This window comes from Chrysemys picta, unplaced genomic scaffold (genome assembly GCF_011386835.1).
Source record: "Chrysemys picta bellii isolate R12L10 unplaced genomic scaffold, ASM1138683v2 scaf257, whole genome shotgun sequence".
NCBI lineage: Eukaryota > Metazoa > Chordata > Testudines > Emydidae > Chrysemys > Chrysemys picta.
In genome coordinates, this window is record NW_027052964.1 from 49,901 (window position 1) to 75,405 (window position 25,505).

Genomic DNA, 25,505 nt, shown 5'->3' on the forward strand with positions numbered 1-25,505 from the left:
CCACGATACAGATTTACCCCAGTTCCTCTCTGATTCCTATTGCCCTTACATAGAATCAGTCCCATGACACCTCACCCCACCACTGCCCTTCTGAATTACAGGATGGACACCTTTCCGAACGGACAGGACAAATCTGGACTCCAGCCAGCCAGGCCCCACTGACTCTTCTGTCCCAGGTAGGAGTCAACAGCCTTTCGCTGTGACAAATCACCACATGTCTATTTCTGTCCCATCAGGAAGTTCCATCCCAGTGCACACGGGATCATTCAGTGCCTCAGTTTTCCTAGCTTCATAATGGGGCTAACAAGACTGACAATCTTCACTGGGGTCTGGAAGGTGTGGGTAATGTTTGTAAAGGGACTGGAAGAGGAAATGCCCGATCTCAATGTTAAGTAACATGACACTGTCTGGGCAGTGACTGGTGGAAATCCCTCGCCAGGGGTTCCATAAGGTGCAGACAGTTCCCACACAGTTGTATGTCCCTGTCGCCCCCAGGGCATTCTATTAGTGACCATGATTGCGGGAAATTAACCCAGCATCTGCCTGTATCCACAGACACAGAGGAGCAGAAGGTGGCCCAAAAACAAGACCCGGCGCTACAAACCCTGGCTGCAGGAACGGGCAGCCACTGCAGCACTTTCTGTGCTGAACCTCCTGATCCAGGTAGGCCCATGCCCAGTATTGAGTGCCAGGAATAAAGCGGGGGAAAGTAGCCACAGTGACAGCCAAACCCCAGTGCTGAGAGGGCAAGAAGAGACTCCACCCAGGCTCTGTGCCCTGCTCTGCACATGCCCATAAGCCACTGCCCTCTGCTCCACCTTACACGCCAGCCTCCGTGCCATCCCACGCTGGGCTAAAGCCCTGCTGCCACAGGGCAGCACTGGAATCATCACCGGGCAGCCTGGGTGCCAGTAAAGGGGGAACTGACCCACCAGGCAGCTCCCTCTACCAGCTCAGCTCCCCAGTGGCTCTTCATAAGAATATAAGAATGGCCATGCTGGGTCAGACCAATGGTCCATCTAGCCCGGTACCCTGTCTTCTGACAGTGGCCAATGCCAGGTGCTTCAGAGGAATGAACAGAACAGAGCAATTATCAAGGGATCCATCATCCCCTGTCATCCAGTTCCAACTTCTGGCCATCAGAGCTTTAGGGACACCCAGAGCATGGGATTGCATCCCTGACCATCTTGGCTAATAGCCATTAATGGACCTATCCTCCTTGAATTTATCTAGTTCTTTTTAAACCCAATTATACTTTTGGCCTTCACAACATCCCCTGGCAATGAGTTCCACAGGTTGATTGTGCATTGTGTGAAGAAATACTTCCCTTTGTTTGTTTTAAATCCACTGCCTATTAATTTCATTGGCTGACCCCTGGTTCATGTGTTCTGTCAAGGGGTAAATAACACTTCCCTAGTCATTTTATGATATTATCGGTCTTATTATCTATCCCTTTCCTAATGATTCCCAACATTCTGTTAGCTCTTTTGACTGCCGCTGCACATTGAGTGGATGTTTACGGAGAGCTATCCACAATGACTCCAAGATCTCGTTCTTGAGTGGTAACAGCTAATTTAGACCCCGTCATTTTGTATGTGGGATTATGTTTTCCAATGTGCATTACTTTGCACTCATCGACACTGAATTTCATCTGCCATTTTGTTGCCCAGTCATCCAGTTTAGTGAGATCTCTTTGTAACTCTTTCCAGTTTACCTGGGACTTAACAATGGTGAGTAATTTTGTATCATCCAGCTATTTTGCCACCTCATTATTTTACCCCTGAACAGCAAAGGCCCCAGTACAGATCTTTGGGGACCCCACTATTTACCTCCTTGTGAAAACCGAAAATGTATTCTTACCCTGTCTTTTAACCAGCTACAGTCCATGAGAGGACCTTCCCTCTAATCCCATGGCTGCTTACTTTGCTTAAGAGCAACCTTAGTTTCCTGCTGTTCATTTTAGGCACCAAGCGAAAGGCCTATTTGTCACCCAGGGGACAGCTCGCCCCAATCAGCGAGGAGGAGGAAACGCCAAGGAAGACCAGCGTGAGTGAGGAGAGAGCGGGAAATCCACAGCACACTGGGGAAGTGCCCATGGCACAGATGGTACAAGGTTCCCTCCATCACCAACTCAGCCTGGACTCCCACCCCCTACTGCCTTTCCCACGACACACTGACCCTCTAAGGCTCTGACCCCCTTTCCTCATCTCTTGCTCCCAGATTCACTGCCATTCTCTGGCCCTAGAGAACATGCTCTGACTCCCCCCTTGCCAGGGCAGGTGTTGCAGACGGAAGGAGAGAGGCGACTCCATTCCCAGCACCTGGCTCTGCTTTCTTTCTTCTTTGCTGGCTGGTCAGCAATGGGCTGCATTAGGGAACCAGGGAGAGAAATAATCCTGAGCTTCACCTCTCCCCAGAGTGTCCAGCGCACTCACCTCTCCCTGGGCCCGGGGCAGGGTTAGCTGTTAGCCCAGCTATACCTGTGGAGAGCAAGGCTCCGGGAGGGGAAGTGGCTGGCCCAAGGCCAGAAAGCAGGAGTGTACATCCCTGGTACACTCTGGAAGTGACCATTGTAGGAGGTGAGCAGGCAGAGACAATGGGCCAGATCCTTGGCCCCTGATAAGGCCGCATGAAGGGACATTAAGCTCTCCCTTCCAAGCTCCCGCGTGGTTTCCTCAGCCCAGCACGGGGGCAGGGAGGAGCCCTTGGATGCTGTCTCCCCATCCCTGACCTGTCTGCGTGGGTCTCTAGACTCTCAGCCCTTCAGGACAGACATTGTCTCTGTCTGCGTTGTGCTGCACCCAGTGCAACAGGGCCTGATCCTGACTGGAGCCTCTGGGCGCTGCCATAACATCAGTAGTGATAAGTAATCAGGGCAGGCCCCGCTCTTCCAAACCGCGCCCCGCCAACCCTGCCATCCTCTCAGCACACACCACCCCAGCTGGCGCCCGGTACAACTATCCTGTTGAACCAACCCTAAGTGATACTAGGCTAGTGCAAACCAAGGGGTCAAATGCCCCCCCCAGAGAAGGGAGAGTCCGGCACCAGCTGGTAGTGGTAACCCAGCTGCTGATGGAGACTCTACACATTGGGGCTTGTCTGCCTGACACGTCATGCCCTGCATCTTTTCTCTTGCACAGGGCCTTGCTTGCGTGAGGGACATGGATGAGGCTGCCCTGAGGAAGGACATTGGCACCCTCTTCCCAGCACTCCACTCCATGGTAAGAGATGCTGGTATCACTCAGGCAAAATCCCGGGGCCTGTTGGCTTAAACTGGGTAGGCTGTGGGAAGAGCTGTCCCTGCCTCATCCTGTTCCCATTGGGGGATGGATCCTAGAGAACTCTCCTTTGGTTTCTTTTCCTCCCACTCACCCCACCCCCTTTGACCGGGAACATCAGCATCCCGCACCTTGTTCAAACGCTCCACATCTTCGGTTCCTGACCCGTCAAACTCTGCTTCTACATGAGCCATGGCCCCCGAAGCCTCGGCGTCACTCATAGACTGATCCAGCTTGCTGGCCTGTTCTTTAGATGGGAATTAGAATCTGCCTCTCCACCCTCACCCCTTCACTCTGCCATCCGAGGGCTGGGCCTGAGAGACACTTGGTCTAGTTTGCCTTTGCTGGTGTTGCTTTCTTCCCCTAGGTGTGTCATCTCCCCAGAGAGGCCCTGGAGGAGCGGAGAGAGGCCCTGGACTCTCTGATCCATCTGGGTAAGAAACCCATTCACCTTTCCCAGAGAAGCAGATTTCCCAGAGCCTGCGGAATTTCAGAGCCCAGGCATAGAACTATATTCCCTTCCCCTTTATGTTTCACTCACCCCAGTCTGATTCACTCCTCTTCCTGCAGCTCGCTTGTTCCTGGTGGAGCTGCTTGTGTTCCTGTTCAGGAGGCTGAACAAGGACGAGGAAGAGGAGACCTGTGCCAGTCTCTTCATTCTGGACCGGATAGTCCAATCCAACAGTAAGTGACCCCACAGCGAGGCCTTGTCTTTTGATGTCTTATGGCCTCTTGTGCAATTAGCAGCGCTTAGCACTGGGCCTCATTGGGGTCATTTATACCTGTCTGCAGTAGATAATCCAAGTCCTGCAGCCAGGGCCGTAGCAACAAAGAACGTGGCCCCCTCCGAACGGTGGCCCCCTCCGAACATATGTCCGGGCGGAGCCCCTTACAATGCAGAAACTGGAATGTGGTATTTATTTTGCCACTTTTAGGGGCCCCCTTCCTTGCGGGGCCCCCTCCGGTCGGAGGGTACGGAGAGCGCTCGCTACGCCTCTGCCTGCAGCCCCTCAGCCGATGCTGCGGCAATGAGAGGACAGTCACTGCTGGAACTGCAAGCGTGGGCAGATGCAGCTGGTTACCCATGGGGGTAACCTGCCAGGAGGGTCATGTAGGGACATTGAGGTTGCTCTAAGGTTCCTGAGATCTCAGGTCCCTGCACACCGCAGTTTAACATCAACCCTGCCGAGCCGTGTGTCTGTGTCTCTTACAGTTTCCGAAATGACGCACAATACCGAGAAGCTGTTCATAGCCCTGGGGCCACTCCTGCAGAGCACAAGCATACGGGTGAGTCTGGAACCATGGCCAACGCGGCCAAAGCTAGTGAATGTCTGCCTGCCAGTGCAGAGGCTGCCGGGACCCTGTGCATCGAAACACATGACCCATCAGTGCTCCATAGTGTAGGGCAGAAGGTGCGGGAGAGAATCCCTGCAGGGCTCCGGCTGCATTGTCATCTCTGGGCTGCCTAGCAGTATTTCACCAAACCCCCCGCTGAGAAAGGATCCCAGCCTGGACTGGGAGGGGACTGGGAGGGGACAAGGTCCCTCCAAACTGTGTGCAAATCATTTCTGTTTCTCTCTGGCAGGTCAGAGAAGCCCTTGCTTATTTTATAAGGACAATGGGGGCGCATGGGCTCTTGGAGAAATCTGCCTCAAGACCCTTAATTGACTTCTTGGTGCGTCAGTGCACTCTGACCCTCGACAGCATGGTAAGAATCTGCAGAGACCTTGGTGACAGGAGTCCGTGAACAGGGCAGAACATGGGGTCAAGGGATAGGGAAGGGGGGCAGCTGCAGATGGGGATGGGCAGGCGATGGGCAGCAAATAGGACTTGGGAAGCAGATGGAACTGGGGACGGCACCCTCCGTCTACTGATGGAAGATGATGACAAATAGAAGACAGTGTTTTTTCCTCCCAGCCCATTCTCTCTGATCCCTCTCCCAGTTGCCGTCCGGGCTCTGTCCCTCGCACAGGGAGGGCAGGACCCCTGGCTTCCTCCTTCTCTCGCCTCACTGTGATCATCCATCTTAGGAGACTAAGCCATGATGGATCTGGTTTTCACCAGGCAGAGGGGTGGAGCCTAGAACTGGCTCCACACAGACCCTGGGCTGGTTATGGCACAGTCACAGCCAGGGTTGCGCCTTTTCTCTTCAAGCCCCATTTTCACCCCCTGCCATGCCCACTAGAGTTACCGTGCCACGAAGCTCTCCACCGAATCTAAATCTCCCTGGTGTCTCCCTTACTTCTCACCATCAGGAGGAAGCAGATGGGAGGCGCACTATGGAGCTCGAGGTCCGCCAGCTCTGCTCCAGCACCCTGCAGTCCCTGGCTGACTCCCCCAGAATGGCCAATGTAAGTGACCCTGCCCCTCTCCATTGGACACAGGCCTCTCTGGGTCTGAGCTTTTCAATGAGACAGGCCCCAACCAGACTTATTTATCTGAGCCTCCCCGCTCCAGAACATCATGGGGTTGGTTAAAATGGACCCCGGATCCGAGCCAGACCTGGGTCTTTGGACCAGGGAACACTCACCGGCTGAGTGCCCCTGCACGCCAGCGTTTGGTGTCACAGGGGCTCTTCCGCTCGAGTATCCCCTGTGGTCAGTCATGCTGGTTCTGCAGCTTCCATAGCTCAGTCCCTCTTCATTGGTCCTTCTGTTAACTTTTCCCTGGCTGTTACAGGCTGGGGTCTATACAGCCCATCACATTCTTGTTTTGCAAAAGCCAACCCTAGCCCAGGAGTTCCTGCCTCTCACCCACACTACCCTGGTGCCTACAGGAGAGTCCACTGAGCTGGGAGACACTACATCCAAATCTCATCTCTGCTGACTATTGCTTAGGTTTCCACACACTGCACAGACCTGATTACTGACCCAGGCGTCAGAACGCAAGCCTAAGCAGTCAAGTATTAGCCAGCCCCCTTCCCACACTGAACAAAATAACAGCGAGGTTGCGCACGATGTTGTACTTAAAGTACTGCACAGGATCTTTTCAGGGGGAATAAGACTAAACGCCACATTTATTAGTAATACATGTATTCATTAACACTGTATTATATGCATATAATATATTACACTTACACTCACACACACACACAAATACACTCCGTCTTGTTGTTACCAATTAGTTGCTCCACTTAACTTCACTGGCCAGGTGAGTTAGATGGGGGAGGGGGTGGAGCCGGGCTTCTGCCGATCCGGATCGATGCTCCCATGTTGACAAGACGAGACCCGGAGTCCTCTGGAAGACACCTCACTTTTATAGCAGCTTTCCTCTTATGCAAATCTATACCAGATTCAAACTCTGTGTCTGTGTCCATTGGTCCTTTGTGCTGCTTTCTTTTGAGTGTTGTCCCAATGCTGCAAAGAGGGTGTTTCCAAAAGAAGGTGCTTGCTTCTAACCCCCGAGGCCGTTGGTATGTCTGCTTGTCTTTAATGAGCCCACTTGACACTTTTTATTGTTCTTGGGTCTGGCTCCCAGCCCCTCTCCAACAGTTGAGGCTGTCTGGAGGTGCTGCCTTCCATGCCTTGCTCATTCACACCTCATTCATTCAACAGGGCAATTGATTAAGAGTGGGGGGGGGAGAGCTCTTGTTCTACTGCTAGCAAAAAGAAATTTTTCTTCTATCTTATTCTATCCTTAGGGGCTATAATATTCTACCAAGGGCAATGCAAAGTTTCTAAATGAGGCTTTGATACAAAGTCCCATGAAAACAGAGGTCACACGTAGGTAGACCCACCACAAGGTTATATGAAGAGGCACAATGTAAAGTGATATGAAAATTATCAGAGATTTATCTACAACGGTCACTTCAGGCAGAGCTGAGACTAGAAGTCACATTTCTAATAAGGCAGACCCAAGTATTGTGCACTCAGCTACACTGTCTTTCAGATTGAGCATGCCCAATATACGTGCTTTAGTTACTACAGGTGGGGATAGACCCCCGGGGATTCCTGATCTCCACTCTTCTATACTGTCTAGCAAAGAGTTGTGTAACCCTCTGGCACAGTGTGTGTTAAATCCCCCTCTTGTCCACACAGCAGACAGCAATTGCGTCTGTGCTTCAAGTGGCGCAGGTCTGTGTGGGGATGTGAAGGTCAGAGCTCAAACCTCCCTGAGCGCCTGTCATGGTTTCACTTGATAGTATTGGGTTTCCTAGTCTCCTCTTTATTTATCAAGCTGGTGTATTGCGTTCCTGCCGTGAGAACACAGCCTTTCCCAGTGGGACTGGAGTTAGGAAATACTGTGCTGTCAATGACGATGCTACACTCAACAAAAGGCGGGGGGTCAGTCATGTGTCACTTGATTTGGTGCTGGAGGCAGACACTGATAGGTGTGAAGGGGGAGGGAGTGGGAATCGCTGCATGGTTCAGGCTGGGTAGAGAGGTCTGGCTGGCGGTGGCGAGGCCAGGGGTCCGGTCTAGTGTAGGAAAGAGAGAGCTGGTGCAGGAAGAGGATATTTCCCTACTGAGATGGCTTTTCTCTGCTCTGCAGGTTTTATGGCCTGGGCTGCTCCTTCAACTGAGCCCAGCAGCCCATGGGCCAGCCCTGCCTCTCCTCCTGCAGACCTCGGTCGGGGTGGTAAAGAGGATGCAGGAGGAAGGCAGGCTGCCCTTGGCCAGGAGGTGCGGCAAGGCGAACAGAGGTGAGTCCCAGTATTTTATCCACCCGCTCTTAGTCCTTCTGTAGCGAGAGGCGTCTGCCCCCAGGTGGGGTGGGGATCAGCTCTTGGCTCTGGTTCTGGCTCACTGCAAGGACACAGCCAGCCGTCAAGGGCGCAGGCAGAGCTCAGAGACGAATGCAAAAGATCCCTCCAGAGCCTGATGGGATGCCCCCCCTTTCTGTTCACAGGGTGTCGGTCAAGCCCCAAGTCCACTCTACCCCAGGAGCTGCTGGCTCGGCTGCTGGTGAGTAACCCGCAGCCAGGAGGTTCCTTATGCTCAGTGGGAAGGAGCCGCTCCCAGAGCTGGCATGCAGTGTGTGGTGGCTCTTCTCCCCGCAGCCCCCAGAGGAGCTGGCTCGTCACATTCCTCGCGTTCATTGCACATCGACCCAGCGCCTCTCGGCATTTAACAGAACCAGCGAGCTCTCTGAGCCAGCCACCTTCCTGGCTCCCCTGATCCTGGGGCTGGACCGGGTCCCCCAGCACCAGTTAGTGCAGCCCTTGGACGGCTCCAATAGAAGCCAGCTGGAATGAGCCCTTAGGGACTGTTGTGCAGGCCCCCTCCTGCCCTCTGGCCTCCAGCATCCTCCCTTACCAAGGGGCAGCTGGGGATTCCCTTTATGGCCCAGCTGCCTCTTTCGGGCTGCTTCAAGCTCCCCTTGTGCTGCTCTAACCTAGGCCAAGGATCTGACCCAGCAGCTGCCTGACGGCCTCTGGATAATCCTGTCTCCCTTCATCTGAGCTAGAGCCAGCCCAGGAGTGAGAGGATGGAAGGAGCCAATAGCTGGTCCATGGAGTGCCCCTGATCACCTGAAATATCCATCTCAATCCTGTCCTGGTTGTCAGCTCCACCTCCCTGCTGTCTCCTTCCCTCCATCACTGAGCTCTCCCCCTGCACCTGTAGGGAGCTCCCTTCTCACACTGCCTCGCAAGGGAGGGGTACAGCCACCTCTGCCTCTTTGTCCGCCAGATGCTCGGTGCGTCTTCGTTTATGACGGTGCAGGTCAGAAGGGCAGCCATGTTCCTCCTCTTCGAGCTGATGAGCATGTTCCAGGCCGGGTCGGGCCGGTTCTGGAATAACTACAAGACGGAAATGCTCCTCTACGTGGAAGGTGAGGAGGGAGTGTCTCCCCTTGCAGGAGCAAAGGGAGGGGACACCGTGATGCTGGGCTCAGAGAGGGAGAGGCCAGGGCCTCCCTCTGAATCCAGTATAATATGATGCTGTGACCTTGGAATCCGAGAGGATCACGTCAGGATCATATCCCTTGGTTCATCTAGCCCAGCCCCCCATGCCTAGACAGGAAGGATCCTTTCCAGGACCGTATCTAACCTTCATTCGACATCTCACACCTTAGGGAAGGATCTTGGCAAGCAGAACTCCTGGGTATTTCACATCAAGGGGTTTGGGTTTGAGGAGCATTGTTGTCCATCAGCAATTTGCAAAGAGCCATGGGTCCCCTCGGGGCCCGTGAGTCGGCAGCTCCTCCCCACCCCCTGCCAAACAAGAGCCAAGTTGAAGGCTGCTCCTCAGTAGAAGGGTCTAAACACAAAGGAAACTGACCTGCCCATCTCTTCCAGATCACAAGACCTGCTTCTGCCAGAGGGAGTGGGAGCAGCAGCTGCTGCAGGTAAGGGTCAGAGAAATGGAGGGCTGGAAAGGAACTCAAGAGGTCATCTAGTCCAGGCCCCCCCCCCCCCCCCCCGCCCACGCTGAGGCAGGATTAAGAGGCCCCTCAGCAGCACTACATTGTGGGACAGAGGAAGCGGCTGAGTCCAGCAGATGCAATTGGAGAAGCACCAGGGGCAGCTCACAAGGATTCACAAGCATTAGGAGATACGTAGGGGGTGACAGTGCACGCTCCCTCTTCCCCTCCCCTCCCAGCTGTGGTGGGTTCCTGGCTGGAGCTATTGAAAGGACCAGTTTCTTGGCCCCTCTCGGTTCTAACTGGCTCTTCTTTCCCTGGCAGTTCCTGGAAGACCTTCTCTTTTTCATCTCGGACCACACCTGGCTGGGTTGTTTCATCGCTAGTATCAGGCGCCAGCTGGCCTACGGTGATAAGCGGCCCGGTGACAAGGTCAGTGACCTGGAAGGAATTGGGGTTCAGTGCCTAGTTCAGAACAGCAGTCGCTAACCAGGGGCAGCTTGGGGTCAGTGAAACAGACAACTATACCCAGTGGGCTCTGTGCATGCCCCAATGCATCCCGCATGATGGTGTCTCTTTCACAGAGCTTTCTCTACAAGTGCTGGGGCACCGTGATGATGTTTTTTCCAGCAGAGAGCATCAAGCCCCAGCTATGGCTTCTGGTGGAGATGGTTGATTTCCGAGAAGAAGAGGAAAGAGAGGTGAGGTCTTTGCTCCTCCACTGTCAAGTGATCCCTCATTCTTTGTCAATCCCCTGATGCTACATGTGTATGTTCTGCCTTGGACAAGGTCCAGTGGATTGAAAAGATCTTCCTTATACCCATGCCCATGGCAATGACTTTGAGAGCCCATCTTGGCCCCTTGGCTTGTTGCTCAGCATTCCCAACCTCCATCTTTCTGTCTCTCAGGGATTCGCCCGAGCGCTTGGGCTGTGTGCCAGGCAACAGCTAGACGAGATTTTCGCCATCCTGGAGCACTGGGAAGAGTTTGTCAGCAGGGTGCAGCTCCAGCCTTCTGCCGGTGGCTCTCTGGAGGTACGGTCCCACCTAGCATCTCTGTTCTTTCATCCATCCCTTCACCAGCCTTTGCAGGTAAAGGGACCTGCCAGGGAGGACCCTGCTTCCCAGAAGCCTGTTCAGCGAAGAGCTGAATTTCCAAGCAGTGGCTCAGCCTCCGTGCAGGGAGCCCTTTCCTTACTCCTCCGTGGAGTTGCAATCACAGCACAATGGGGTGGATCCAGGGGGGAAGGTGGGTCCTGTTGTCTAAGCTCTCCAGGATATCTCCTGGGGAGCTCAGACATGCTCCATGCAGCCCCATAAACAAGGCTCAGAGAGGGCCCAAAAGACACTGCCAAGCCATCAGCTCCCGCTGACACATTTCTAGCAGAAGAGACCCTTGGTCTTCCCCTGAACTGAGCTATTTCACAGACCTTCCTGGCAGACTCACCAGGGCTGGCATGTCTGACATTAACCTGCATCCCCCCTTCCCCTGCACCACCACCACCACCTTCCCAGTAACTCTCTGGGCCAGTGCAATCCACTGTAGTGCCAGTGACATCTCTGGAGCTAGGCTGAATTAAAGCAGCTGCTAGTGCGTCCCCTTCGGCTGCCGGGTCACCTCAACCACCCAATCCTGGGGAGCCTGGAAGGGCCTTGGAGTCCAGGAAATTCAGCTCAGCAGAGTAGCCTTTGGTTGCTAAGCCGGCTGGGTGAAAAATCCTCCCCTGGCCCCATTTGTAAGTTAGGAGCAGCTGGAGGCCATCCCTTCTCCTCACTCTTTCCTTTGCAATTCTCAGGAGCCAGCTTCCATCGAGCAGCTGAGAAGCCTCCTGCTCCTCACCTATGGGCACGTGGTCCACTCAGGCCCCACGGACCTCATCCTAGAGACCATAGGCTTCAATATCCTGGCTCCCATGCGACAACATTATTTTCTGAGCCCACACGTAAGTCAGAGCCCTCCCTTGTCCGCCCACACAGCACCTACCTGGGCTATGCACAGCAGCACAGAGCTATGTCTTTGCATAAACTCAGCTCAGAGGGCTGGCCCTTTGCCCCAGGAGGGACAGGAGACATGGGAACAGCACCATTCTCTGTGACTGCCCCATCTCAATTAGCTTCTCTGATTCCAGGCCCGTGGAAGCTAATGGAAGGACTCCTATCTGGGCCTTGTTAGAGTGTAACTGAGCATCACTTGGTGCTATTGTCCCAGAGACGACTGTACCCTGTTTGGTACCTCTAGGCTTGTGCTGCACTCACGGATCAGAAGATAAAGATTTAGGGCCTTTTTCCCCACACACTGCCGTCAATGGTGTAGCTGGACACAAAAGGCGCACAGGGGGATTCAGGCCCCTAGCCCGGTTGACAGGCTCTGGTGCTGAAGGGGGATTTTTGAGATAACTCTAGGTTGTTTTCTTGCCATCGGAGGTTTGAGGCCAACGTTCAGTCCTACGCTGGTTACAATGCCCCTATGCGCGTCCCAGAGAAAAGGAGAGGGGATGCTACTTTGGTTTAACTAAATGTTCTCTTTGGAGAACGGATGCCTTGGTAGGGAGAGCCCAGCCAACTGCAGAGAGCAGCAGATTCCTGTCCCAGATCGGCCAATTACGACCTGATTGTCAGGGGAGCTGAGCAGCCCCAGGGCCCACTGACAGCTCTGGGAACTGAAAGTGCTCAGCACCTCTGGGAATCAGCCCATTCCTTGTATTCATCTCCAGAGATATTCCCCTAGGCCAGGGGTTCTCAAACTGGGGGTCGGGACCCCTCCGGGGGTCACGAGGTCATTACATGGGGGGGTCGCGAGTTGTTAACCTCCACCCCAAACCCCACTTGCCTCCAGCACTTATAATGGTGTTAAATATATTAGAGAGGGTGTTTAATTTATTAGGGGGGTCACACCCAGAGGCTTGCTGTGTGAAAGGGTCATCAGTAAAAATAGTTGGAGACCCACAGCCCTAGGGAATGCAAAGATGTTCCACTCGGCAAGCCAGGTCCTTTCCCTTAGGGCATGAGGGCAATCCCGCCTAGGACAGCAGCTCCCTTGTAGAGACTCGCCCTGTAGCCTTGTGTCTCAGCTCTCTATTGCCTGTGGCTGTTTCCTCATTGTTCTCTCCCCCTCCTGCCTGTGAGCCCAGGACCCACTGGTGAGATCTGCTTTTCTGAGAAGCCTCGCGCTGGTGGGTGAAGCTGTCACCCAAGTGAGCAGGATTCCCTTGGTGAGCCAGGACACATACACCGTGCTGTCCCCCCTGCTGGTGAGTGAGCACGCTTGGGTCCTGGGAGGGGTCCCTAGGGCAGATGCACGTGCCACAGTCTCTGGCGTTTAAAGGCCATGTGCTGTGTTTGCGACCCGGTGCCCAGGGTTCTACATTGTGCACTGCAAACCCAGTGCTGATGCCAGATTCTTCTGGTGCGATTCCAGCCCAAGGAATTAAATGACACTATTTTCCATTAGCGGATTCATGCTGCTTACACCTGGGACCATTCCCCATCCCACTTCTCAGAGATCTGCCTGGCAGCCAGAAAGCGCCCTGGGGATTAACTCCAAGGGTTTTCACTCCGGGACATGATCCTGAGGAGTTAACAGGCGCAGCCCTCCCTTGGTTTGCAGGAAAATATTTGACCTCAGCTGTTCAGGACTCTAATGCTCCCCGTCACAAAATCGCCTCTGCCCAGATCCCCCTTCCCTGCTCCGTGGCAGATGCTGAAGTTTCCAGATGTGCCGTCAGGAATGGCGAAATAGGGGCTCTGGTGAATGTCTCCTGCATTCTGGCCACATGGCCGCTCCCAGGCCATCTTCCCAGCTCCGTGCCCCAGTGCACTGCACGCTGGGGCTGAGGGTCGGTGGGGGCGTCAAACTACATTTGGAGATTCCACGTCTTGCTGAGGAACCGGGCTCCCCCAAATTCTTTTGCCTTTGACTCTCTGCTTTGTGCTGCAGGAGATGCTCAGAGGCAAGGACCGGGCCCGGCTGCAGAGCCCCGATCACCAGCATGCCCTGCTGGCCATCTCATACATAGGGTACGTCCATGGGGCCTGACTCAGCTGCAGAGCCCAGCAGCCAGGGAGGGGCAGATGGAGGGAGAGGAAGTGGGGGAGGGAGGAGCTGCAATAAGAACCGGAGGATATTTCTCCCTGGTGGCTCAGTAACGAGCCATATCCTCCTCGGGCTCCGGGTCTCTTTATCCAGCCCCCATCTCTGCGTCTTGCCTGGTAAGAGGGAGCCCCTCCCGTCAGCATGAAGTGCTGTGAATGGGTGCAGCCGCAGAGCAGGGCCCAGGATCAGCCCCGGAGAGCAGCTTCCCCAGCAGAGCCCCTGCCGGGCCCAGGGGGCAAAGGCATCTCCAGACAGGACCATTCCCTAGGCGGTGGCTCTGCTGGAGATGCCCCCTGGAGCTCTGCTGCTAAGGGAGGGAGCTGTCCCTCGAGCCATCAAACTCAACCTGACTCATGCCAGGACCTGTCTCCGGTCTAATGGCCCCGTCTGCTCCGTTCCTTCCACTCAGGAAATTTGAGCCTCGCCTGTCTAAGGAACAGGAGGCTGAGACCATCGGGACTTGTATCGCCAGCGCCATGATTCAGCGCCCAGCCCTGGCGAAGCTGAGAGGGACTGAGGTGGCAAAAAGCTCCGCTCTCCGGGCAGAGGTTAGTGAGGCATGGACAAAGCTGCAGCTTCCACCTGCCTCCTTGGCTGGGAAACTCAGCCACCCCCCTGCTGAGTAGCTGGACCCTGGCCCGATGCAGAGAGCTGCGTGTCCAGCCGAATCCAGCCCCTTGGTTTATTTTCCAAAGGGCTGGTGACAAGTGGCTACGCAGTTAACTCTGCAGTGGGGTTGGCAGGGAGAACAGCTGTAGAGGTGAGTGTCTGTGAGACTGTATAGAATTACCCTGGATTCTTGGTCCAGGGAGCTAGAAGCTACCCCCGTTTACACCAGCTGAGGCTCTGGCCCAGAGCGTTAAATAGCATTTGGTGCAGAGGGAGCAAAGCATAGATTCGGGACAGCCACACGGCCAGGCCATGACTCGCCCTGCCACAGAAACAGAGATTGGCTGGAGCGGGATGAACAGCTCAGCCCTTGGGGAGCCAGCGGGGTGTTGGGGGGCAGCTGGGGCCCCTCCAGAGCGGGAGGGAGGAGGCCTTCCCTCCAGAGCCCAGCTCAGTACATGTGTTGGGGAGCCCAGGTGGGAGGAAGGATTCTTTGGGGAAGGGCAGCCCGTGGTCCAGGTGAGACCTATGTCTATGTGCAGGGGGATCAGTATCACCTGGGTAAAGGGACCCCGAATACCAACAGCACCTGGCTCCAGACGGGGGGATTCACTCGTCCCCCTGCCTCGTGCACCCCACCTCCCTTGTTATTTACTTCCCTGCTTCTCTCTGCTCCAGTCTCTCCAAGAACTGCCCTGGGAGGGCCTGGATCTTGTGCTGCAGACATTCCTGGAGCAGCACCTGACCCGCACCACGCTACTGCATCTCTTTCTGGTATGATAGGGAGGGGGGAGGGGCCCATTCGCACTGGCCATCTGGGGATGGGCCGGCTGGTCAGGTTCTACCAGAACCACAAGAGGGAAGGCTCCAGTTGATCCCGAGGGGGCTGAGCAGGCCTCCCAGCTGCGATGAACTAGCCAGTCCCCCTGGGGCATACACCCAACCCTGGGATCCAGCAAGACAATCCTAGTCCTGCTCCAGGGTGTCACTTTGGCCTCCTACATTTGGCCTGGAGCCCCTGTTCCCCTGAAGGAAACAGCCCCGAGACCCTACAGGATCAATGGGGAGAATCCTCAAAGCGCTGAGCCCAAGACCCTCAGACCTGTGCCAACGCCCCCCCAGACAGGAGAGGAGCGCTGAGTTCCAGTGTCCAGAAGGGGAGGAGAAGAGGTTAAATGCTCCATGTCCTCTCCCTGCTGGGGCGGGAAGCAGGTTCTGGAGGTCGCCCCGGCATTGCTGCCGCTCACAGGACTTTCTCCCTGCTCCCCAGCACTTGCAGCCATGGATCTGCTCTCCCCGGGCCCAGGAGAGGAGCCGAGCTGTGAGAGCCAGCGCCCGGCTCTTCATGTTCTACCGCTTCAAAGCCATCACCGAGGTAAGCAGCGCAGATCCTGCTGCCCCCCCCCCCCAGCACTCACGGGAAGTGGGGGGAATACAGACAGAGCTGGGCTCGTCCCGACCTATGCCCTCAATTTCTGTTTGGTGGCCCATTAGGACCTGAAACCCATGGTAGAGCAGGGCTACATGGCCGGGCTGCTGACAAGCCAGGCCTTCGATGCTCAGGAGGCCACCAGATACTGGGCATCTCAGGCTCTCTACTGGCTCTTCACGCCTTGCAAAGGTAAGATAGAGCGGAAGCAGTCGCCACTTCTCAGCCTTCACAGCCCCGGCCATTACCTAGCGAGCAGGGCTGCAGAGAGAACATGGCGCCTTCATCGCAGCCCTGACCAGAGGGACACAGAGCAGAAGTGGGTTGGTACCTCCCGGGCTGACCTGGCATCTGCCCTTCACCAGGTGCCTGGGACCATCTGGGACCTCCCCTGATCCCACCCCAGCCCCAACACACCTTCTACATCAGGGTGAAGAGTGGGCAGTTGGCCCAGAAGCCAGCTGAGAGCTCACTCTAGCTGGTCGTTCCCAGCTGCGGCTGGAGTCTGGCTCTTTGGCACCTCTGATCTGGCTCGAAGGGGAGGGGGAAGAATCCGGCCCTGAGAGCTCTGCCTGAGCACTGCTGGTTTCTTGTGCAGCTGTCGTGTACACCAAGACAGGGGCAGTGGTGAGCGTGCTGAGCAAGACGCAGAAGGATGCCAGCTGCAGAGAGAACCCTGTCCATGTTGCTATGGTGAGTAAAAGACTGTGGCTGGAGAGACAGACACACACATGGGAAAGGGGGGTTATTGGCTCCTTCCCTCGATGAGGAGCCGGCAGATGGAAATTCCTGGGTATGGGCTCCAGTGCCCACTCACATAGCCCTGGGCAAAGGCTGCCAGTGCCTCTGTCCCCATTCCCCGAAGAGCAAACCCACCTCCCCGGGCCGGGGCTCGCTGCTCACACTCGGCCTGTGCCTTTCCCTGCAGCTCATCGCGAAGCACCTGCAGTCGAGTGACCTCATGCCCTTCAGCTTCACCCTGCTGTTGGGCCTGCTGGAGAAGGAGGAGTGTGCAGACCAGCTGGCGAGCGTCATGGAGGCGGTGCTGAGAGAGCAAGAATCAGAGCTGCAGGGCCAAGTAATGGCTGGGCATTGGAGGCACCATGCTGACATCTCGGGCAGCTCCATCTTGCCCCGTGCCTAGAATTCCTGGGGCACGAGGGAGGATGTGGAGGGGAGACATCCCTTCTCACCATCATTGATCAATGGGACCCATCCATGCCCTGTCTGCAAGGGGGCCGCTGGGCACGGCCCTGTAATGGTTTTCAGGCTTTGATCCCAGGAGTCTGGCTTGCCCAGCTCACTCCCTGGGAAATGTGCCCTATCTCCAGACCCATCCCCCAGCTGGAGGAACAGAGCCTGCGGTGGGGTCCCCCGTGTCCACTGACTCTTTGCCCAGTGGGCATGGATTGACGTACAGGATGGAAATGCATCCCAGACGCTTAGACCCCACTCTGGTGCTGAAGCAGCCCAGGCATGTTGTCACAAGGGGAGGTACAGCCGGGATATCCGGGGGGTGGGGTGTCACTGGGCAGCGGGATTGGGACCCTTAGTTCTACGGTGCTGGATCACGGGTGGGGGTTTCAAGGTACCGAACCCAGAACCCCCCTCGGCTCAGTCACTCGCTAGGAGAGTTTATCCATGGCCTCCGCCGGGCCATGTGACCACTGCCTTGTTTCTGAGCCTGCCCAGTTCCTCCTGGCCCTTGCCTGCCACCCACCCACAGCGGGGGTAGGGTCTCAGCCCCTGCTTTGCCTCCGCAGGTGCAGGATCTCCAGGCGGCTCTTTCCTACACACTGAGCCCACCCCGGGGGGGGCGGCTGAGTGAGGGGACGAGAGACATTCTCCACCTACTGGCCAGACAACACACCAAGGCCGCGGTCAGCATCCTCCTGAAGATGCCCTGGCCTTACAAACGGTGAGCGCCAGCCCCAGGGAAAGGATAGAACACCCCACTCCGGCCTCCAAGCCCCCCCTTAATGGGATCACTCCACAGCACCACGGTTACATGCAGCACAGACCCTCCCCTTGCACACAGGCCCCCAGGGAACAGCCCTGCCCCGGCATAGCCTCCCTGTCCCTTGGAGGGCTCCGTGTGCTCTGGGAACCCCGGCTCAGGGCTCCCCCAGCTGAGCTATTCCAAACACAGCTGTCACCCTCCCCCACTTCGTTCTGTGCACTGCTAACCAGTCCACCCCATCCCGGTTCGGCTGTGCAATGGCTTGGCTGGCTGGAGGCCAGAACAGTCTTCCAGCCCCCACTCCCCCCCATCACTACACAGACCAGGAGAGATCCCATGTGAGCAGGGTCACCTCCTCTGTCAGCATGGCCCCCCACTCCCGGCAGGGCATCCCTCCAGGCTGAGGCAGGAGAGGGGCCAATCTAACTGCATTGCCCCCACAGACGCCCCTACACTGAGCATGTCCCCGCAGGGGCACCCCCTCCCTGCAGCTGGGAAATGCCCTCTCCCCCCTGGAATCCCAGCCTGGTATCTTCCCCATCACCGCACGCTTTTAGACGTCTCATCCCACCCCTAGAGCCTGGTCTTCTCCGATTCACCAGCCTGCCAGGTTCCCCTGGGCCAGCAGCGCCTTCCCTGCATCCTGCCCAGAACCAACAAGCACAGAGCCCATTTTACAGCCTTCTCCAAACCCCGCACCCCAGAGCCATGGCGTGGCCAGAACTGGAGCCTTGTTCCTCCTGAAACCCCCACACTCTGCCCCATGGGGAAGGAGCTCCTGCTCTCCTTGGCCACAGCTCCCACTCTGTGCCCCCCCCCCCCAGTTCAGGAGATCCAGCCCAGCACCTAGCCCTAACCCCTCCCAAGGGTGGGCACCTCCTCACACCAGACCCCACCCCTGAGCCCAGAGTCACTGCTTTCCCCCATGGGGGCTCTAACCCCAGCCCTTCTGGTTCCCATCAGGAGAAGGCAGCAAGGGAGGGAGGGGGCCCCCAAGCTGGGAGAAGTGAGTCTGGCCACGTCCACCCATCCCTTTCTGTGACACAGCGCCCCCTGGCAGTGCCCGGGCAGGAGGGTATGAACCCCTTAGGACTGGACAGTGCCTGAAGGGCCTTGAGGTCACCCACCAGCAGGCTCAACCTGCTGCTTCTGGCCCGTCACCCCTCGGAGGGCATCATCCCTGGTGTGTACCAACTGGTCCCGTCCTCTGTGTGAATTCCTTACCTGCCGTCCCTCTGTCCGTCACAGCCCCGCCAAGGCCATCTGGAGATTCCTAGGTGCAGACCCCATGCTGACCAGGGAGGTATTGCACATCCTGCTGGACGACAGCCCAGAGAAAGGCCGGGCTAACCGTGGGCAGACCCAGGACAGGAGCTGCCCCCAGCCAGCCCGGCTGCCCCCGGCGGTAAGTTCCCATCGCTGGCATTCAGCCCTCTTTCCCGGCTGCATTCTGCGCAGGGCCACGGTCTTCTGACTGTATCTTTTCCCTTCCAGACCACATGCGGCCTGTGGGAGCTGATCGGGGCCTTGGGGCAAGCGGACACGCTGGAGGGACGCGAGGACGACCTGTTCGCCTCTTGCTTCCTCGCCATCGCCTGCCCCCCGGCACGGCACCTCTCGGGAGCCCAGCAGGACTTGCCCAGTGACACCAGTCCACGCAGGTAATGTGTGGGGCCAATGGATCCCAGCACCCACGCAGTGTCTGGGCTAGCCCCTAGGAGGGGGAAGCTTCCTTCTTGGACCTTCATTGTCCAGGGACCCCCAACACCTTCGGGGGACCGAGGGTTCAGATCAGCCAGGCTTCTCGTGCTTAGGAGCGGGCAGAACTGCCCCCGGATACTCAGGGAGCCAGAGAGCTCCTCAGAGTGGGCAGCTCAGCAGGGTGATGAGGGAGCTGAGCTGGGGGCGGGGGGAGGGGGAGCAGAGCTGGGGAGCAGGGCAGAGCTGGCTGCTGTCTCTATTTACTGTCTACTTTGAAGGCTTTGGGACAGGCCCGGCCTGTCACTGAGCCACTTCACCCCTTTTCGGCAGTGGGCCCTGGGGGGCAGGGCTCAGGGCAGCAGGGCATTCAGGGGGGCACTGCATGTCCTTTTCTCCCCAGGGTCAGTTTCCTGGGCGGGGCGGGGAGGGGCAATTTTCACATCTTTGGAGGAGAGCGAAGGTCACATCTGCAGACACTCCCCCCTGCCCCCACAGTTGCGGGGGGAGAACCAAAGGCAGAAGTGGGGCAGCTTCTAGGCTCACCCTGATCCGTTCAGTGCTGCAGCAAGGGAGTCCTGCCCGCCCCCACCCCGCCCAGAGAGCAGGAATCCCTGCATCACCATCTCCTGCCTCCTTCTCTTCCCAGCATGGCCGTGCAGGCCCTGGCGCGGGTGCTGCGCCTCAGGGGCAGTCAGCCAGCTGTGGAGCTAATGGACCAGGAGCGAGGCTGGCAGCTGCTGGAGGAGGCCCAGCCTGAGGGGTTCACTCTCCTTAGCAGGTGAGGACAGAGGCTGGAGGAGTCACGTTCTCGCTCTGGAGCCCAGTGGGGCAGAGATGGGAGGGGGTGGCCGGGACCGGGCCGGATTCCGGCATGTGCAGGGTTGTCATGCACACGTCAACACGAACTCTTGTTCTCCCCCAGGGCCATAGTGACCCACCCAAACCTGGCCCTGAAGAGCATCCCAAAGCTTCTTCTTCCCAGCCTCCAGGCCAGCCAGGAGGGTGAACGCATGGCCTGCACCGCCCTGTTCGCAGAGGTGAGCCTGGAAGACCGGGGGGAGGGTTAGCCAGGCCCAGAAGCTGATGGAACAGGGGGCCAATAGCTGGTCAGCCAATGAGAGATGGTCCCGGTGGTGTATTGCTTGTAAATTAATCCCTCTGCTGGGGGCTCTGTGGAGGGATTTGGGAGCACCCCACTGGAAGCAGAGGGAGCGTTCTGCCCTGCACATGTCACTTCTGTTAAGCTCAGCTGAAGCCAGCCCCTCGTGAACAGCAGTCGGTACGGATCTATGTCACCTCCTGGCCCCTGATCATACTCCCTTCCCCTTGCTCCTCCTGGCCTCGCCCAGCCCTCTCTGACAGCTCCTTTCGGTCCCTTTAGTTCCTCGGCAGCCCCCTGCTGATGGAGAATGAGCCCAAGGTGATCTGGAAGCAGGTTGTGAAGGCCATGCTGCAGCGGACAGAAGACAGCAACATCCACGTTCGAGGCAGAGCGCTGCACGGCCTCAGGAACGCAGTGACCGAGTTCCCGGACAAGGTGGGTCTGGAATGGCAGGAGACTAGGCAGAGAGGGCTGGGTAGGAAGCGCCTGGTTCCCCTTCTCCCCAGCCTGTGGCTCCTATGGAGCAGACTAGGCTGTAGGCTGACTTGCCCGGACTCTGCTTACACTCAGGCTGACAGAGCGTTGCTCACCGAGCGGCGTCCAACCCCTTCTCTGCAGGTCAGGAAAAAGCGAGGCAAGATCCTGGAGAGCTTTGTCCGCGCCGTGTGCGAATGCTGCGACCCCCGCACCGTTCTGGAAGCCATGGAAGGGCTCTGCTGGATGCTGCGGGACCCCAAGGCGCCTCTGAAGGCTCACGTCGCCGTCCCACTGGCCCTGCAGGCGAGAACGTTCTTTGAGGATGTAAGTACCAAGCAGGGCAGGCCCCATGGCGCTATAGGGCACCCCACAGGGGAAGGTGCTCAGGACCTGCCTTCCCGTGGAGGGGGCTCAGTGTCCGATGCAGGCACATTTCTGGATTTGTGGGGCAGCTCAGCTCCTCTGCTAGGGAAGGCAGGGATACAATCATTCTTGGGCCCTGGGCCCACAATTGTTCAGCAGCCCTGGGGCCCAGCAGGAAAGAGGGGAGTTTGCAGAGAATTGTCCTGTCGTTTGAACTAGCTGAAACCTCTCCGGGCTCCGCAGCTGCCAGGCTGATTCCCAAAGCATGTGAGGGCCTGAGCCTGTCCCCTCTAACCACCCTGCGCCCCCTGTCTGCAGGAGACCAGCGGCCTGAGGCGGGCCTCCATGGAGCTCTTTGGCCACCTCAGCAAATTTGTTTCCAAGAAGTCATCCCTCTTTGGGGCTGAGGTGGAGAAGAGCATGGGGACGCTGCTCATCCACCTACAGGACGGGGACCCCCAGGTGGCCCAGGTGAGTGCAGCTGAGGGCTCATAGGGGCAGGGGTGGCTGGGGGCATTCTAACAACATGGCAAGGGAGGTGCAAACTCCCCCCTCCAAGCCCCAGATCTCCTCAGTGCTGCCCTGTGGCACCCAGGACCCCCCACTAATCCAGCCCTCCTCCACCCCACACAGAGCTCTGCCAGCCCTCAGAGTGTAGCTGTGGGGTAGATCTGTGGGGTTTCCTTCTCCTCCTCCATTCCCCACAGGCACCTCCAGCCTCCCTGCCCAGCCAGCCTCTCCACGGCTGTGGCTCCATTTTACAGCCTGCCCTGTTTAGTGGCCAGGTCCAGGTCTATCTCTGGCCCCTAGCAAGTGACCTAACCCAAGCAGGGCCACAGGGAAGGGCAGGTCGCTGAGGCCGATTGAGTCTCCATTGCTGCTGCCCTGCCCTCACTTGTGTGCTAGCTCCTGTCTGGGAATGACCAGCCTCCTGCAGCAATCCCACCACCACCCCCGCCCCAGCCGAGTAGCAGCCCCCGATAGTGCCTGGGATTGAGGGGAGGCCAAGTACATTGGTCACTGGGAAGTGCTGTTAACCGCCCACCGGGGACCCACAGGGAATGGCCCCTTCCCTGTTCCAGGAGTGTACCTCCCCAGCACCAGCACTCGGGCCTGGCTCCCCACAACCCAGCCAAGCTGGAGATGGGGGTTGTGGGGGCCTGGGGAACAACCGTCAGGCCAGAGGAGGTTCTGCAAAGAGGTGGCTCCTTGCTGCTCCGGCACAGCGGAGTCCCCCCAAGCCACACAGAGCCTGCGAGTTAGCAGCCCGTTGCGCTCAGGGACTCAACCAGTTTCCTTCTCGCCCTCTCTGGCAGGCGTGCAGGGTGGCATTGCTGCAGTGCGCACCCTTCCTCAGCTACCAGCCCCTGCGTACGCTCGTGCGGAGCCAGCTAGCCGAGGGGGCGGCCCCTGCCATCCCTGCCTTCCTGAGCGAAGCCTGCAGGATCCTGGTGAGTGAGCTCTGGGGTGTGGGCCCTGCAGGACAGGGGGCTGGGAGGACCTAAGCACACAGGGAGCTTTCCTGCTCCAGGGAGCCCCCTCACTGACTCAGCCCCATCCCCCACCCTTGAGGATGGCTCCTGTACAAGTCATCTCTGTCCCATGGGAGGAATCAAGGGGGAGAGGGCTCTGACAGCCAGGGGTTCCTCACCTCCCTACCAGGCAGCTCCCCTCAGCCTGGGGAGGATGTGTGGCTTGGGACTAACTGGGTTCTTGGCTTCCCAGCTCCAGGACTGCCCAGGGAGACTGAGCAAGAAGGCTGCCCTGAGAGCAGCAGCTGCCCAGCAGCTGATAGGTAAGAAAAGAGCTGGAGCTCTTCTTCCTATTATCCCTCCCTGCCCCATGAGTCCGGGGCCCAGCACCACATGCACACTCCTAACAGGGGGGAGGGGCTGGCCTCCGTTGTCCACACACAACCAAACCCAACTCCCCCTCCATCCACTCCTTCCCATCTCCCTGGGACAAAAGGGGAACCAAGACTCCCTGCAGCCAGATGCGGGAGGGCTCTGCGGCCAGAGGGTCTCCTCTGCCCTGGCCCTGGGCAAGCCCGGCACCTGCAGCAGGAGCAGGCCTGAGGGAGAGATCCTGCCTCCCAAAGGTCTCACCCTGGTTCCCCCGCACCCCACCCCGCACCAGGCACTGGCCCCAGCCAGGTCCCCCTGCAGCCTGTACAGGGAGGGCAGAGATTCACAGGAAGCCCCAGCCCTGCCCACCCCAGCTACCACCAGCCATTCAGGCAAAGAGCCAGGGCAGCAGCTCTGCCACACTGTGCTTCACACCAACTCCCAGTGGGGCTTGTGTGCACAACACCTCTCCTGGCCTTTGTGGGGCACGAGGCCAAAGGCAAAATGATCCCAATAATCTTGGGGACTGACTCTCCACTCAGCTCCTTCCCCTCCTCTGCCCGGATGGATTGGGGGTGGGGGGCACCTTGAAAGACAGAAATCCAAGCGGTGGCTGGTGCCCTACATGCTGTTAAATAACCAGGCCCGCCTGCCTCCCCTAGGATACATGATGGACAATTGAAGCCAGAGAAGAGCAGGAGGCTTGGACCGCCCACCCTGCTGTGAGTCACGGCTGAGGGGTATTGCTGTGCTGGGAGGAGGGGCGGGGAGAAATCGGGGCAGGGTTCTAGGGTCGGGGGCGGCAGCAGCCACATCGCACGGTGGCTGGGAGCCAGAACCCAGTTGGAGTGACCTGCAGAGCGTAGGAGCAGGGAGAAAACCCTTGGGGCTGGTTCTGGGGTATCTTCTCCGCGGCTATAGTTTGAAACTCCCTGCCCTGTGGGGTGTTCCCATCCTGGCCCAGGCAGGAGCCATGGCTGGTCAGCAGGGTCTGGGAGTCAGAAGTGAGTCGTACCTGGCAGGCAGGGGGCAGTGGCAAGCAGAGAGGGGGTGGACTCCACAAGAGGGAGGGAAACCACCTCCTATGGGAGACCCGGCTGCTGGAGGAGACTTTTCCCCCTAATCCCTCACCAGCCGCGGTGCCGCGGGCAGGGACTCTGAGCAGCCCCAGCCAAGGGCGAGGCCGGGGGTTCCTCTGAGCCTCATTTGGTGCTAACTCTGCAGAACCCAGACTGGATTGCTGCCTGCCCCCTGCAAGTGGCAGCTCCAAGAGCCCCTGCACGCACGGAGCAGCTGACACCACCCCACCCCACCCCAGCCCCAGCTATGCTTATGGGGATATGAAATTCTACCTCTGAGTCTCCCTGCCTTCAACAGCTGATCATGCCCCAAAGGGCTGCACCAGAGCTGAGGAAACAGAGCCAGGTGCTGCGGAAACACATCCCAGGGCTGGAGTGTGCAGTCCAACCCCTCCCCCGCATCACGGGCATTCGTTCTGTCAGAGGCTGACCCTGCCAGCTGCTCACTAGGCAGAACCCAGCCAGGTGCTGAGCAGACTCTCCTAGGCCTGGTGCTTAAATACCTGGAGAGGCTGCAGTCAGCCCAAGAAGGGTGGGCAGGGGGTGGCGTAGAGTCGCAGGCTGAACTGCAGGCCGCAAGCAGACCCAGCGTCACTTCTCACAGCCCCAATCCACTGAGCAAGAGGGGAATAAGGCTGCTGCAGCCAGAATTTCCTTCACTCCAGTAAACTCCTCTCCCCACATTTCCTGACACCCTCCCTATTTACAACCAATGCAGTTGGCTGCTTTTTAAAGATAAGTGCATGTTGCAAACTCATGTTTTGTTATCCATTTCCTTCTTTGCAGACAAAGATTCAGGCGGAGAGAAATTCTGGCATAGTTCTTCCCGCAGGTCTAGCTACTTAGATGCTCTGCTCACACAGGCAGGCTGATCATATGGGCTGGACCACGCTGCTGTGTGGATGAGGGAAGCCTATGGAAGGTGGGGTGTAAAACAGCAGCTGACGTAGCCTAGATGGGCGCATACTCACTGAAGATGCTCAGACCAAACTTGGGTCAGGATGCAATGCTGAAACAGTCCAGCAGAGGGAGCCACCGCAGGAGTAATGGGCAGGCTGCCAGTGGATGTCCCCATATAGGGAAGAGAGCACTTGCAGAGACCTGTGAGAAAGCAGGAGGGTACCCAGGTTACTGCCTTGCAGAGTTCCAGAAGGGAGGGGTCTCTTTCTCACCAAGATCTACCCGAGCTCTGATCTCTAGGGCAGGAGCCTTTTATTTGGCTCCACAGGCCTCACTCATACACCTGCCAACCAAGCAAGGTTTTCGAG

The 25,505-nt window shown here is 57.6% G+C and overlaps 3 protein-coding genes across 3 annotated transcripts; all 3 read left to right on the forward strand.

Moving 5' to 3' along the window:
* Window positions 1-492: 492 nt before the first annotated feature.
* On the forward strand, window positions 493-5,308 carry LOC135978428 (maestro heat-like repeat-containing protein family member 1). Its single transcript, XM_065579376.1, has 8 exons — window positions 493-663; window positions 1,964-2,046; window positions 3,141-3,221; window positions 3,646-3,712; window positions 3,849-3,962; window positions 4,492-4,565; window positions 4,864-4,986; window positions 5,222-5,308. Exons 3-8 carry the CDS (start codon window positions 3,162-3,164, stop codon window positions 5,306-5,308), a joined length of 525 nt encoding a protein of 174 aa, XP_065435448.1. The 5' UTR covers window positions 493-663; window positions 1,964-2,046; window positions 3,141-3,161.
* LOC135978429 (maestro heat-like repeat-containing protein family member 1) lies at window positions 5,262-15,062 on the forward strand. The gene is made up of 13 exons (XM_065579377.1): window positions 5,262-5,629; window positions 7,770-7,920; window positions 8,127-8,182; window positions 8,909-9,050; window positions 9,517-9,566; window positions 9,906-10,013; window positions 10,166-10,282; window positions 10,490-10,615; window positions 11,377-11,523; window positions 12,712-12,831; window positions 13,518-13,597; window positions 14,083-14,221; window positions 14,961-15,062. Exons 1-13 carry the CDS (start codon window positions 5,453-5,455, stop codon window positions 15,060-15,062), a joined length of 1,515 nt encoding a protein of 504 aa, XP_065435449.1. The 5' UTR covers window positions 5,262-5,452.
* LOC135978430 (maestro heat-like repeat-containing protein family member 1) lies at window positions 14,208-23,880 on the forward strand. The gene is made up of 15 exons (XM_065579378.1): window positions 14,208-15,657; window positions 15,777-15,903; window positions 16,310-16,404; window positions 16,640-16,789; window positions 17,475-17,629; window positions 18,920-19,076; window positions 19,166-19,332; window positions 20,019-20,150; window positions 20,295-20,409; window positions 20,754-20,909; window positions 21,093-21,275; window positions 21,633-21,785; window positions 22,631-22,765; window positions 23,040-23,109; window positions 23,821-23,880. The coding sequence occupies exons 1-15, from the start codon at window positions 15,343-15,345 to the stop codon at window positions 23,838-23,840; spliced, it is 2,130 nt and encodes a 709-aa protein (XP_065435450.1). The 5' UTR covers window positions 14,208-15,342; the 3' UTR covers window positions 23,841-23,880.
* Window positions 23,881-25,505: the final 1,625 nt, after the last annotated feature.

Excerpts from the sequence above, each read along its gene's own strand:
- LOC135978429 (XM_065579377.1), top strand. The coding sequence starts at position 5,453 with ATGCCCACTAGAGTTACCGTGCCACGAAGCTCTCCACCGAATCTAAAT. Across the intron at positions 5,630-7,769 it reads ACTCCCCCAGAATGGCCAAT|GTTTTATGGCCTGGGCTGCT; the intron begins GTAAGTGACCCT and ends TCTGCTCTGCAG. Across the intron at positions 9,567-9,905 it reads GGGAGCAGCAGCTGCTGCAG|TTCCTGGAAGACCTTCTCTT; the intron begins GTAAGGGTCAGA and ends TTTCCCTGGCAG.
- LOC135978428 (XM_065579376.1), top strand. The coding sequence starts at position 3,162 with ATGGATGAGGCTGCCCTGAGGAAGGACATTGGCACCCTCTTCCCAGCA. Across the intron at positions 4,566-4,863 it reads TGCAGAGCACAAGCATACGG|GTCAGAGAAGCCCTTGCTTA; the intron begins GTGAGTCTGGAA and ends TCTCTCTGGCAG. Across the intron at positions 4,987-5,221 it reads CTCTGACCCTCGACAGCATG|TTGCCGTCCGGGCTCTGTCC; the intron begins GTAAGAATCTGC and ends TCCCTCTCCCAG.
- LOC135978430 (XM_065579378.1), top strand. The coding sequence starts at position 15,343 with ATGGGGAGAATCCTCAAAGCGCTGAGCCCAAGACCCTCAGACCTGTGC. Across the intron at positions 16,790-17,474 it reads AATCAGAGCTGCAGGGCCAA|GTGCAGGATCTCCAGGCGGC; the intron begins GTAATGGCTGGG and ends TTGCCTCCGCAG. Across the intron at positions 19,077-19,165 it reads CAGCCCGGCTGCCCCCGGCG|ACCACATGCGGCCTGTGGGA; the intron begins GTAAGTTCCCAT and ends TTTCCCTTCCAG.